The 13800-nt window shown below is 35.5% G+C and overlaps 4 protein-coding genes, 2 long non-coding RNA genes and 1 other non-coding gene across 7 annotated transcripts; 4 read left to right on the top strand and 3 right to left on the bottom strand.

Annotated features, from left to right (window-relative positions):
* Window positions 1–422: 422 nt before the first annotated feature.
* On the bottom strand, window positions 423–1366 carry LOC9320693 (cytochrome b5). Its single transcript, XM_002884581.2, has 3 exons — window positions 1090–1366; window positions 925–991; window positions 423–834 (listed from the first exon to the last, which is right to left on the bottom strand). Exons 1-3 carry the CDS (start codon window positions 1174–1176, stop codon window positions 566–568), a joined length of 423 nt encoding a protein of 140 aa, XP_002884627.1. The 5' UTR covers window positions 1177–1366; the 3' UTR covers window positions 423–565.
* A 100-nt stretch (window positions 1367–1466) lies between these two features.
* Window positions 1467–3023, top strand: LOC9320694 (60S ribosomal protein L13a-1). Its single transcript, XM_021031954.1, has 4 exons — window positions 1467–1874; window positions 2144–2260; window positions 2362–2449; window positions 2677–3023. The coding sequence occupies exons 1-4, from the start codon at window positions 1603–1605 to the stop codon at window positions 2818–2820; spliced, it is 621 nt and encodes a 206-aa protein (XP_020887613.1). The 5' UTR covers window positions 1467–1602; the 3' UTR covers window positions 2821–3023.
* Window positions 3024–3231: 208 nt separating this feature from the next.
* Window positions 3232–3313, bottom strand: TRNAS-UGA. The gene has a single exon. It is a non-coding gene; the product is annotated as a tRNA-Ser (tRNA).
* Window positions 3314–4066: 753 nt separating this feature from the next.
* On the top strand, window positions 4067–5243 carry LOC9318579 (E3 ubiquitin-protein ligase RNF34). Its single transcript, XM_002882466.2, has one exon. It carries the CDS (start codon window positions 4135–4137, stop codon window positions 5215–5217), a length of 1083 nt encoding a protein of 360 aa, XP_002882512.1. The 5' UTR covers window positions 4067–4134; the 3' UTR covers window positions 5218–5243.
* On the bottom strand, window positions 5225–7640 carry LOC9318580 (purple acid phosphatase 15). Its single transcript, XM_002884582.2, has 6 exons — window positions 7339–7640; window positions 6833–7024; window positions 6198–6749; window positions 5927–6117; window positions 5560–5835; window positions 5225–5479 (listed from the first exon to the last, which is right to left on the bottom strand). Exons 1-6 carry the CDS (start codon window positions 7589–7591, stop codon window positions 5345–5347), a joined length of 1599 nt encoding a protein of 532 aa, XP_002884628.1. The 5' UTR covers window positions 7592–7640; the 3' UTR covers window positions 5225–5344.
* Window positions 7641–9650: 2010 nt separating this feature from the next.
* On the top strand, window positions 9651–10738 carry LOC110229757. The gene is made up of 3 exons (XR_002333143.1): window positions 9651–9731; window positions 10149–10213; window positions 10410–10738. It is a non-coding gene; the product is annotated as an uncharacterized LOC110229757 (long non-coding RNA).
* A 633-nt stretch (window positions 10739–11371) lies between these two features.
* On the top strand, window positions 11372–12021 carry LOC110229756. The gene is made up of 2 exons (XR_002333142.1): window positions 11372–11750; window positions 11837–12021. It is a non-coding gene; the product is annotated as an uncharacterized LOC110229756 (long non-coding RNA).
* The last annotated feature ends 1779 nt before the right edge of the window (window positions 12022–13800 follow it).

Here is a 13800-nt window from a genome sequence, read left to right on the forward strand (position 1 = left end):
TTTTATAAATATCCTTTTTTTTTCCTTTTTGATGAAGAATAAATATATAAATATCATTTCATTAATACCTTTTTATAATTTATTATAAGCCAAAAAACAAAATTAATACTAACAGTTAAACAAAACTAATACTAACTCTTTCTGATTATGTTTTTCGGAATGAATTAATAAATTTCTACAAATACATATTATCAGTTCTATAATGAAAAAAGTTATAGTTGTACTTGTACAATAAAAAAAACCTTTTCTAAAAATTAATGAGGAATTCATTGATAAACTCTGCCAAATATTTTATCGATTTATTGTGCATACAGATCATGCTAAAACTATCCCAAAAATCAGTATGAGTATAATGCATGACTAAAACCAATTCTGCATATTTTCGAAGGAACTAAGGCAATGCCACTTCCATACAAAAATTCTGATTAAAAACTTCCATAATTAATTTTATGATTTTAAATGATGTCTTCTTATACAGAACAATAATACAGAGAGAGATAAAAAGCAAATAATGTTAACCATAGTCCACAGATATCTTGATTTCCCCCAAACCACAAATCGATTTTCATGGAAATGATGGAGTTTTGATGTAGAATCGAACACCAAGAGCCAAAACAAAGATGAGAAGAGGAACAAGAAACTGAAAGAGCTTAATCAACCACAAATCAAAGCTCCTGTTATCTTGATTTTGCTCGGTCTGATTCGGGGTAGCAGTAGTAGCAATATCATCACTGGCCTTGGTAGAGTCTATGTCACCCACATAAAACTCACTTAACATGACTTTTGCAGATGAACTGTGACCCACTTCTTCAAACTCATGCGTCGCATCTTTCCCTAAATTAGTACAAAACATGTTTCATCACTTAAAGAATTCTCTAGTCTTCACTACCATAATATCATCAAGAGATATTTAGCATTTATCACCTGTAGCAGACAAGAGTACATCATCTCCACCAGGATGGTCCTTCAAGAACTCTGTCACATCATAGACCTGTTTCTCGCAATTAACACAAACTAAAACTCGACTAAATCGAAGTTCCAACAAAACTAAGATACATAACAAAAAGGTAAAGAGAATGTTTTGAGGACCTTTCCTTCGATTAGGAGCCAACAATCATGCCGGCTACTGTGCTGGGAAAGCTCCGACAAGTTTAAAACTTTTCCATTTCCGGCCATCTCTGATTATAGATTTTTCCAAGGTTGTTGTGTCTAAAATTTCAGGGAAAGAAGAATGCTTTTTTATGTTGAGACTTGAGATTGGCTCTATGCCTCTATCATCAACCGTTCCTATCGTATGAGTTCCAGAATCCACGCTTGTCTTGTTGTTGTCACACAAACGCACGTAAGTGAAGTGTATCTTTTTCTTCTTCTTCTTTTCTACTTTCACAATTGAACCCCTATAGTTTATATTATTTACTATCTGCTTCACCCTATAGAGAGAAAAGATGGGCCTGATTATCTTAAACTACATAACCCAACAGACAATTATCACGGCCCAATAAAATGATGCAAAAGGACACCGCAAAACCCTAATTTCAAAACGCTGCTCACTTTTAATCACCCCGGAGAAGTAAGCTTGCGGCTGATCAGAGCTGAGTGAAAATGGTGTCTGGATCAGGAATTTGCGCGAAGCGCGTGGTGGTTGATGCTCGTCACCACATGCTAGGTCGCCTGTCCTCGATTGTGGCAAAGGAGCTTCTCAATGGCCAGAAAGTTGTGGTTGTCCGTTGCGAGGAGATTTGTCTCTCCGGTGGACTTGTTCGTCAGAAGATGAAGTACATGAGGTTTCTCCGCAAGCGTATGAACACTAAACCTTCTCACGGACCTATTCACTTCCGTGCTCCCTCCAAGATCTTCTGGCGTACCGTTCGCGGGTTCGTTACATCTCTCTCTCTCTCTGTTTTTATTATTTTTAGCTAGTGATTCGAGCAACGATATTACTTATTTAGTACTGTGAATAATGTAGCTAATAAAAATATGATTTCATTGAAAATTGCTCTAGGATTGGTGTCAATAGTAGAGAATCCACTTTGATGGTTTTGTAGTTTTATAGAAGTTGGAAATTGAAATGGGTCAAATTCAATGTGGATTTGTTGTTGGAAATATTTTTGGCTAACTTACAAGAGTTTTTATTTGGTGGCAGTATGATTCCACACAAGACTAAGCGTGGAGCTAATGCACTAGCCCGCTTGAAGGTCTTTGAAGGAGTTCCTACTCCATATGACAAGATCAAGAGGATGGTCATTCCTGATGCTCTCAAGTTTGTCCTTTTACTCTTTCATTTTCATTTATTACGTTTCTTTAATCTCTATTTACATGTAGTAACCATCTCTTAAACGTTGAATCTTCCTCTTTGATCAGGGTCTTGAGGCTGCAGGCTGGCCACAAATATTGTCTGTTGGGTCGCCTTTCTTCTGAAGTCGGATGGAACCACTACGACACCATCAAGGTATGATTCACTTCGCTTTTTATTGATCTGGACCTTTTTGGGCATAAGCTGATTTGCATATTGCATGAAAAGCTATTAAGAACACAAGTTCTTGTCCTGTGTGTATTATAGCAATGATATCCATACACCGCATGAATTTGTTGTTTTAGGATATCATAGATACGCTCATGTTTAAGTTAGAACGAGGGATCATAAGCTATGAATGTGTGTTTGATAAAAATGAGCAGGAGCTGGAGAACAAGAGAAAGGAAAGAGCTCAAGTTGTTTATGAAAGAAAGAAACAACTTAACAAACTCAGAGCCAAGGCCGAGAAGGTTGCTGAAGAGAAACTTGGATCTCAATTGGAAGTTCTTGCACCAGTCAAGTACTGAATTCTATCGGTTTATCGTTTTTGAATGTTTCCTCAAGTTTTGCTCCGACATTATACTATCATCTTACGAAGTTCTGTTGTATGCGATTTTGACTTTGTTTTTTCGTAAGTTTCGACTTTAGTTTATTCCTTGAGTTTTTTCTTTCCATGTTTGAGCATGTGCAATAACATGTTTGACTATATCAGAGATCAACATCATGATCATATGCTCCTCCCAACCGTTGCGTGGTTTTAGTTTTTTTCTGCACGTATCACCTCTGAATTGGATCAGTTTCATGCTGGTGTTAAAGAACCTAGAGGGTTTGATTATCGCTAATACTTGGGTTATGTATGCGAAGGCAAGTGTAATGTGATGGATCTGGTAGTTTGTTTTGTGTGGCCAGGTTGAGTAAAAAAAATTTAAAAAGGTTTTCGTCAACAGCAGGGTTCGAACCTGCGCGGGCGAAGCCCAACAGATTTCAAGTCTGTCTCCTTAACCACTCGGACATATTGACTGTTTTGTTAATACAACTTATATGTTAATACATATATCTCAGAAGAACTTAATTTTGACCATTCTTGGATTCTAATGAAATGGTCATAGTAAACAGTAAAAAGTAAAAGCACGTTTTGTTATGTGTCAAATATGAAGAGGCTATATAATTAACTGGGAGTGACGAAGTGTTAAATGTTAGTATGATGAGCAGAGGAGCCAAGTAAGGTTTCAAAATCTTGTATTGTGTGATCACCAAGCATCTAATCAAGCATCCTATTTCTCACAGATATGCAATCCACGATTGTTCTAATTTCTTGGGTTATATAAGTTCATAACAGTTCTCTATCACTTCTTTACTTTCCTTTGCCAAGTGTGTTGCGTCCATCTCCACAAACCTAATTAAAACCGGTTACTTGTGTTATAAACCTTGAATTACATTTTCATACCAAAAAAAAAAAAAACCTTGAAGTACATTTTGATCATCAAAAATAAAATATTGAAAAAGAACTTTCTACCTTCCACAAAAAGATTATAGGGTAATCCTTAATTTAGATCATTCTATTTCACCTAAAGACTCGTTCTTCCTTACTCTTTCTTCTCCATTCCAAAACACTTTTACCCACAAGTTTTCTTTCAATTTAAGGAGGTAAACAAAACAAAAAAGCAAAATTTACATGATAAAAAAGTTAAAACACAATTCCAAATTTTCTACCATTTTTTTTCTATCCATTTGCAAAATACGCAAATCACAATTTTCTTCTTAAATTTCCAATAAGCAAATGCGATGTTTCCCACTCTCTAAATCGATGCAAGAGGTAACATTTCGATGCATGGAGTTAAATGTCGGCGTTAAAGAGCCGTAGTAACTCGTTAGCTGGACTAAGTCTAGACGCTGTGCTTGGCGGCGAGATCGTTATACAACCGTCATCTCCCCCATCGCCACCACCTTTACCATCAAAATCTCTTGTACCGCACCGCGCAACAAGCCAAACGCTTTTTGATATCATACGTGAGGAATACGCCAAAGAAGGGCACAAAGATCGTACCACGTGGCAGATTTTCCGTGAGAAACTCCGTCTCAAACGAACCGGTTCTGCTTGGACCTCGTCTCTTCATATCCCTGCTTCGGATATTCTTATCCCTAATCCCAAACACCTTGGAACAGCGTTCCGATCACACTCCGCCGGTTTAAACATCCGAGATCTGGTTCACGCTATACCGATGTCTGATCCACCTGGTTCTTCAGGACGCGCTATGTTCACACGCGGATCATCAATGCGGGTCGGGTCGAGCAAAAACCCGGACGATTCGCCTGACATCAGCGTTCTTGGAGATGGACCACCGTCTAGGAGTTTTAAGCCGCAGTTATCACGGCACGATTCCGTTAGAGATCACAGTGACGGCGAAGAAGATAACAGACGACGTCATCCGATCGTCACGTTCGTGGAAGAGAGGCAAATGTCGGCGAGAGAAGCGGTTGCTGCTCAAGAAGCGGCGGAAGCTGAAGCGGCGGCGGCTGGAGGAAGCGAAGACGAAGATGACGATGACGAAGAGGATGATTCAGGAGAAACAGAGGAGAGAAAATCATCTTCAGGTTCTGAACCGAAACAGACGATGTCTCTGATGGATCTGTTGGAAGAAACAGATCGACAAATGGGATTAACAGGATCGAGATACGCCATGGATGAAGATGAAGAGTACGAAGAAGACGAAGAAGATGAGAATTACGAAGAAGAAGGAGATGGTCAAGGAGGAGGAGAAGGTGAGCTTAGTTGCTGCGTTTGCATGGTGAAAATCAAAGGCGCTTCTTTTACACCTTGTGGTCACACGTTTTGTAAGCTCTGTTCTAAAGAGCTTATGGCTCAGAAAGGTCACTGTCCTGTTTGCAGCAGCTTCGTCCTCGAGTTCCTTGAGATCTTTTAGAAACTAATTTTGAAACTTTTTGTTTATTTTTGGAGAAATTTTTAAACTTTTATTTTTCTTGGGAGAAACTGTTACATGATCAAAGTCCTAAATCTTTTATTAGACCATCTCTGTTTGAACTTTGAGCTTAACAATGGTTAACAAGGCGGTGGTGAAGCGGACATCGATCAGGTTGTCTGACAATGTAAATCTGATCTCCGACTTGACTGCTCGAGTCTTGATTCCTATACCATGTCCATAGTGCCCATGTCTCGTTCTTCATCTACATAATCATTTTTTTTTTCAATTAGACTTAACGCTAACCTCTGTTTTTATGCGTTTACGAGACAAATGAAACAGTACCTCTAGGATTCCATGGCCAAAGCTGCTTTCTCTCATGGCACTATAATCAGGTTGCCGATCCCAACAGAATTTACCAGACGGGGTGAAGTTCCACGCGCAAAACCCACCCATGACTGGATCCGGCGTGGTTAACGGCTCAGGACATTTACCGGGTTCATCGGCGTGCTCAATCGCCATCTTTTCACGGTTACCTCCATCACCAACCACAATGTAAACCGGACCACACGGGTCCAGTTCGTAATTGTAAACTCTGTTCGAACGTTCATAAGCATGAACCTGGAGAAAAGTTTTCACAAGAAAGCAAAAACGGTCAATCATTGCAAAAAGACAAAGATAAGAGACACAGCTTTTTTGGGTCGGGTCTTACATGTCCGTTAAAGACAATGTCAATACCATAAGAGTAAAGTAATTCCTCCATAGCTTCTTTCATACATTCTGCTTCTCTGTAATGCGCTGTATAAGAACTATACCAAGGTGGATGCCAAGAAGCTACTAACCATGGAGTTACCGATCTATCCACTTTAGCCAAATCTTTCTTTAACCACTCGTATTGTTCCGCTGCAAAATACAAGACAAAAAGTTGTTAAAAGAGAGTGCAAACAGTAAATCTAGAGGTCAGAGTTTGAGAAATATTAAACCTGATTTGTCATAAGCAATGTAGGCACCGAGCATGACAAAGTGAATCCCGCCAGCGTTAAAAGAATAATAGAGCGTAGAAGAAGAGCCGCTTTCTTTAAAAGGGAAAGCGAATCTTGAACTATAAGCTTCAAAGGTCTTGTTCTCGGCTTGCAATTCGATCTCATGGTTCCCTTCAATGACCATCAAAGGAACTTTAGAAGTCAGATTCTCCATAAACCTACCCCAGTAGTCCCAACGTGGCTGATACGTCTCATGTATAGGTGTCTCAGGGAAAGAGCAAGAATAACAATCGGAGCTAGTCCCGTTTGTTAGATACAAGTTTGCATAACTCACATCGCCGATCAATAAAACAAGATCCGGAGAATTATGAATCAAGTGACTAATTGTATCAGTTGTGTTATAAGTGAGACCAAGATCACCCACAACCGCTATTCGACCAGGATAACTTGAGGGACTAGAAACAGGCATTGTCCTGAAATGGTGTATCTTACTCATAGCCCGTCTTGAAGGATCTCCACATCGATAGTAATATATAGTACTTGGTTTCAGCCCTGCGTTTCAGATTCCAGTCCATAATCAAGAATCGAGGCATATATATAGCTAAAATGAAAAAAAGAAAAAAAAGAAGATGAACCTGTAATGCGAACATGGTGTATGATTCCAGAAGTGTAATTAAGGAGACCGTCGAAAGGGTAAAGTTGACTATAAACAAGTGAATGTCCTTTAGCTTCATGACTCAGTGAGTGCCTCAAGGTCCCGAATTGGACAACACTCTTGATACTTGTCGGATCTAATGGCTTCACCTTCTTTCCGATTTGGAACTCACCTTTCAAAAACAACATTTTCTTAAGAAAAAACAAACCAAATTATCTTATAAGTATTTATTATTACCAGCTTTCATCAAGTCACAAGATCCTAACTTTTGGTTGAAGTAACTAAAAAAGAGTTGAGGATAAGATTCTTCCTCTTATGTCAGAGTTAGCATTTATTACATGATATAATACAGTTCTTTAAAAGGAAGAAGTTAAAAAAATAAATATAGAATTGAATTGAAGAGGATTGCAAATTACGTCATTAGCCAAGAATCACGTAGTTTTCAGTAAATAATAAAGTCGATTAAAGGAAGGTAGTAAAATGAACCTGTGATCCAAGAGACCCAGATGGAATCATGATCGGAGGAGAGGGAGAGAGAGATTTGCTCCGGCTCGAAACCGGTGACACGGCGGCGGACGCGAGGATCGGTATCGGGTAAATCGATGGCTTTTCCCCGGAGAGAGGTGTCTAACGGCACCGTCACCGGAACGAACGGTCCGTCCAACGTTGAAGGGATAGAGTCGGCGAAGAAGATTGCCGGCGAGAGAAAGCAGAAGAGCAGAAGTAGTAAAAACGTCATCGTTTCCACAGAGTGGTGGTCAGGGGCGGAGCCAATTAAGAGGGAGGGGGTCAGTTGACCCCATAACATTTTAAAGTTTTGAAATTATAAGGTAAATTATCTAATGATTTTAGATATTTTGGTACAAAATTTTCTAGTTGACCCCTATGTCATGCCATAATTTTATGTCTTTGACCCCATTCATATTTAATTTTTCATTCAACATTAATTTTCTTTCTATGTTTGTTTTGTTTTTTCCTAAAAAATGATTACAATTCTCTAATAGTTTTTTTACATATTGATTCTTTTTCTTTGTATCATCGGATATCTTGTTTTTTTCGTTCTTTTTCTCAAAATTGTTTTGACATATATTTCTATAAAATATCATAAATCAAGATAAAATATATTATTTAATATTAATATGTAATTAAATAAAAATAATAATATATATGACCCCTATAAACAAAAATTCTGGCTCCGCCACTGGTAGTGGTGGCGGAGCTTTTCATTGTGGTGGGCGGGTTTCGGCTTTTTGTAATTTTTTTAATGTTGTCGTAGGGGTATTTTTGGAAACTTGTGCCCGATTAAATAGTCATTATCGTTAAACTAATCATGACTCTCTCTACTGATTATAAGTTTCTTAAGATCAATAATTATTAAGGGATTTAATGATAATATAGTTTTCTGTGTATGTAGTATATAGTACTATTCCAATCTTCGATAAATTACGTGCAGCCGAGGATACCGTGACGTTTTTGGTTTTATGAATTAGTATTCTGATCTATCTTGGATAGTGGAGAAATCTAACCATAATGTTTTGTGCATTTCTGCTTTGTAATTTTTTAGATAGTGGATATTTCCTAGTCTCCCTTCCCAATACGATTATATTTTTTATTGGAGTAGCATGCAGGTCCTAGTTTATTGCATATTTAAGTAAGCTTAGTGTTGTTACTCGATCATTAATTTTTATTACGTTCTCACAACATGGTGGTATTCGTAATTCCTTTATGATATGTAAATCTCAATTTAAATTTCATTGTATAGATCCAAAATCAAAGTATACTATATCTATAATAACAATATTTGAGAAGTGTTTTTGCTGACGTGTCGGACTCTCGGCTCTTGTTGAGCCCTTGATTTTGCGTAATTACTTAAATACCTTCTATTAAATTAATTCGAATATTAATTAAAATTAAAAAATTAACTGACCCTAAAATATAAAAATTCGATATATTTTACATTTAAAAAAATAGTAATATTCTTAAACACGAAAAAATGAAAAAATAAATAAATTTGGATCAAATGTAGTTTACATACCTTTTTTATGACGGTTTATCGTTCGACCAAGAACATCCAATGATTAATCTCCACCAATCTAATCATGGTCGTGAGTCACATACAATTACGTCGGAGAAAGGATTGGTCGTGTCTTCTTATTTTCTCTTCCTTTTCCGTGTTTTTTTTTCCTTTTTGGTTCTTTTTTTTTTCAACAAAGGATGTGTCTCATAATTAATCGTTTAATTATATTTTTGATATATTAATGGTAAATTTATGTTGTGATAATTACAAGCCAATTGTTTTTAAAAGTAAAATTTACTTTTCTAAAATATATAGATATTGCCGATAATATCAAAACAACTATCATATATTCTTTAAATTCACAAATCTGATAAAATAAAAGAAACTTTCTTTTATATTTTATACCGATAATGATGGTGTATCTAAATAAATGTCAAATATAATTGTAAATCTAAAAAAAATTATGTTATTGTTCCATTTTTTAACAAATAAAATAAGGAATATTTTTTTATAATTAATATCCATAGTAGTTATTAATTGTTTTTAGGAATATTAATTGTTTTGATAAAGATTTGATCTAACACAATATATAAATCTTCATTTCTTGTTGTTGTAATTATCTTCAAAAATTAAAAAAATTAGATCGTACACCGCCTTTCAGTTTAATATAAATACCTTCTGTAGGTTTCACTTTCAAATCATAACTAACCCCATTTTTTTTGCTTTTTTTTTTTTTTTGCGTTTTATTTTATTTGGCTTTACACATATGAATTCATGGTGTTTATGTATTGTTATAGGTTACGGATGCAACGTCGTTAAACAATTCCAGGACAATTAAATTGTTGATTCAATCGAACATATGGTGAGTTTTTCACTTTAGTACTTTCATGTTTAATATTTAAATTATGTTTGGTGTATTGAGAATTCTATAAGCTTTCCCATAATATTTTGCGAGCAGCTTAGATTTCATATTCTTCACTAAAAAAAAAAGAAACTTTGATTTTATATTTACCATATTCTTCACTAAAAAAAAAAGAAGCTTTGATTTTGTATTTACATAATTTGATATCAGTTTGATTACTGGTTCCATCATGATGCAAATTACGGCCTCTCAACAACCCCAATAGACTATAATCGTTGGGAACTCTTCTTTTTCTCTTGCTTCTCTCTGATTATCTTTCACCAGGAGTCTCAATTATTATTATTTCTTTGTATTGATGCGATCAGAAGTTTTATCTCTTTTTTTAAATAATGATCTCTTTATGGATTTTTCATTTAGGTATGAACATGGTTTGTTTCACGGGGTGTTTCGGTGTCTTGCCTTGAATCAAGGCGTGTAAAAACGTAAAGCTTGCTTTTATCTATCTTTTTTTTTTGTCACGTCTTTATCCATCTATGTAACGCTTAATCATCAATTATTATATTAAACTTCAATAAAGGCTGGTGTACCAAATTCATGGTTTGTTTTATCTGATTAGTGTACCAAATTCAATTGGAACTATATCAGATCCATGAAATTATTGATTATTGATACATGCAGGTTATGTGTGATCCTTATACACCAGCTGGTGTTCCAATTCCAACCAACAAGAGGCACAACGCTGCTAAAATTTTCAGACACCAATCGTTGCCTCCGAGGAGCCTTGGTATGCTCATCTTCTTGTTTTTTGGCTATACATATTATTTTCGTTACTATAAATTCTAATAGTGTTTGTTTTTTTAAACGATTGTATGTTTTGGATGAATGAAAGCAACCACGATGCATGAAGAAGATTCAGGTGATGTTTCAATTGATCTTTTATCTTTAATTTATCGATTTTCTAATTTTACAAAAATGTTCTCACCGAGTAGAATATACTTTTGAGTTTTGAGTTAAATCTTTCACAGTGTTGTGGATTAGCAACGTTTCAAGCCATATTAACTATTGTGTTGTGGCAGTTCGAAAGATTCATATAAATTGGACTATTGCTACAAAAAAAACAGAATCACAGGTTTAATTCTATCAAAGGAGATAAAGCCTCTTATCTCTACTGTCTTTGAGGGTAAAGATGCTAATGTCATCGCCCACGGAGCAAGAAATTGCGGAAAAACATATCTCCTACATGTATTGAAAGCAATCCCATTAAGGTATTGATTATCAGACATGATACTATAGATGAAAAATGCTAATTATTGTATCGCATGGGTTGTAGGGAAATGATTATGCTCTGACGCTCAAAGGAAACAGACACCTTTGACTGTGTCTGCTACTTCTAGAAAACAGACAGTGCTAAGGGGAAATGTGACAGAGAGAAAAGACTAAAATCAAAGCAAGGTAAATCTTTCAGAAACAACTTTGTATCAACTCTAAGCCTCAATATCCATGATATACCTGCATCTGCTCTGTTGTTCAGTTTTAGAACATCAAATAATGATGATTTTTTTTCTCAATGTTTGAAAGAAACTGTTCCGCGAAGCAAACGATTCAGTGAAATGTAAAAATAGTATGTTGGAAAATTTAATTAATACGTCATGAAGTGGAATAATCTAGATTCTTCTTTTACAAAGAGGTAAAACAGAGGGTATAGAAACAGAGACTAAGAGACCAAGAGTCTTAATTAAGGAGGTTTGGTATACCACTTAACCCTAATCAATCCACTACTTACTTGATAAAGACATATTCTCATCATGTATATTTGATTAGATTAGCTAGGCTCGTAATATGGGACAAAACCCCGAAGATGAGCAAGAAATGCTTTGAAAGATTTTATCGTAGCATGAGTGTCATATCTGCACCCTTCAGTGCTCCCTTGTAAAATCAAAGTATCTGAGTATAGATACTTAATAGGTTTAAGTGTTCTTCGATCTTGGACGATATGTTCCAACTTATACTGATACAGAGGTTATACAGATTTTTGGTTTTTCTAATAAAATAAATTGTTTGCTGAAAGATTGCTATACCTTTAACAATTTTATTTTGTTTGTTAGGGTCACGACATACATACTATAATTGATAGAGAGTATTATCGTCATCGTGGATTCAGGTTTTTCCAAGGACGATAGATACATGGCCGGCCCTATAGACATCAACAAGAAACTTTTGATGTAACCCAAATTTTGTTTCTGAAATTCTTCAACAAAAATTATTTATGAAACAGACCTAATTTTATTTATTTTACTATAATTGGCCCTAAATTTTAAAACCTTTCAAAATAACCAAAAACTTTTTTTTGAGTATTTGGCCCTTCAAATCTCAGGGCAGGCCCTGGATGGATAACACTTAGAGATTTTGATTCATGTTATCGGTTTGCTTAGTCATACTTTTTATGATTTTAAAATTCATTGGAATTTATCAATCTTTGTTTCACATATACCTTCCTTGGGTGCGATTGATTACTGCGCATTCGCATCTTTTAGGAAAATTGATACTTAATTTTGAGTATGTTTATTTCCCTGGTCCCATAATATCTTTTGTTTGGATATTTTATTCTTTGCATTGTTATGGTTTGATCTATTAATTTAAATAATTATATTTAATTGGTTGGGTCGTGAGTGTTAGCAATATTGAAGACGGAAAACCAATAATAAAGTGTGGGATCAAGTTTATGTGGAATTAGAAGATGAATTGTAAGTTATTAATTTAATCAAAATTAGATTTGTTATAGTTTAATTTGGGTAGTATGCTAAAAACTTAATTTTATAATAAATTTACGTCTATAATGTCGACTACATGGTGGATACTGTTGTAAATTTTTGAGAGAACGAAGTAAACAATGTGATAATATCACCATATTTATCATGACATTCACTAGAATAGAAGTCACTCGAGGTATTCGAATATTGTTGTTTTTCATGTATATATAATTTCTGAATATTTATTAGTCGATCACGTTTTTATGATATTGTTTCTTATGGTTTTGGCTACTATTGTTTGCAATGGCACCCGAATGATGCTAAAAATATGTGTGCTGAAAGTTGCAGGAATGCAGAGTTGTTTTGTGCTAAGGATCACAGAAATTTTTATTAGTTACTAAGCTTATCTATTTTTTTTGTTTCCATTTTTCCGAATTATTTTTTTCCTAAACATGTAAATATGATCTAAAATGAAGTTTGAGGCTTTACAAAAGATAAATAATTACACAAAAGCAACCTTGGCAAAAAAAGAGATAAAAACAAGACTACAGTAGAGTAAAGAAAGATTTGGAAATAGATAACGAATCCAAATAAGCATAAGCTTTGTTCATCTCGAAGTGATGATGTTTCATAGCTCCACTCCACCATCTTGAAAATGAGTTGAGCAGCAAGCCGCAAGGAGTTATGGAGAATGTTATTACGCTGTCGCCAGAACTTATAAACCACCACTTGAGATGCTACTTTTCTAAGCAAAGAAGGCACATGACTGGAAGAGCGTCAGGTCCAAGAAAATAGCTCAATCCAAAAGCAAAACAACCTTTGTTTTGGAAAAATCCTAGAGAAAACTAAATTCCACACCTGGAAAGAGCTCACAAAGGAGCAGAAGGTGATCATGAGACTTCGTTACAAAAATGCAAAGACGACACTCATCAGATTGAATTTGTCCTCAAGAAGCCAGTCTTTGACGAGTGGGCAATTATTTAAGTGACTCTGGAGAGGAAGAGCGTTAGGACAAAGAAAGTAACTCAGCCTAAGAGCAAAACAACTTTTGTCGAGAACAAAGCCTAGAGAAAACTAAATTCCACACCTGGGAAGAGCTCATAGAGGAGCATGAGGTGATACCGAGACTCTGTTGCAAAAGTGTAAAGACAACACTCATCAGATTGAATTTGTTCCCAAGAAGTCAGTCTTTGATGAGTGGGCAATTCTTTAAAAGTGTAAGGAGAGGAAGAGCGTTGGGTCCAATAAAGTAGCTCAGCCCAAGAGTATAACAACCTTTGTTGAGGATAAGGCCTAGAGAAAATCAAATTTCCCACCTC

Source organism: Arabidopsis lyrata (genome assembly GCF_000004255.2).
Source record: "Arabidopsis lyrata subsp. lyrata unplaced genomic scaffold ARALYscaffold_3, whole genome shotgun sequence".
NCBI lineage: Eukaryota > Viridiplantae > Streptophyta > Magnoliopsida > Brassicales > Brassicaceae > Arabidopsis > Arabidopsis lyrata.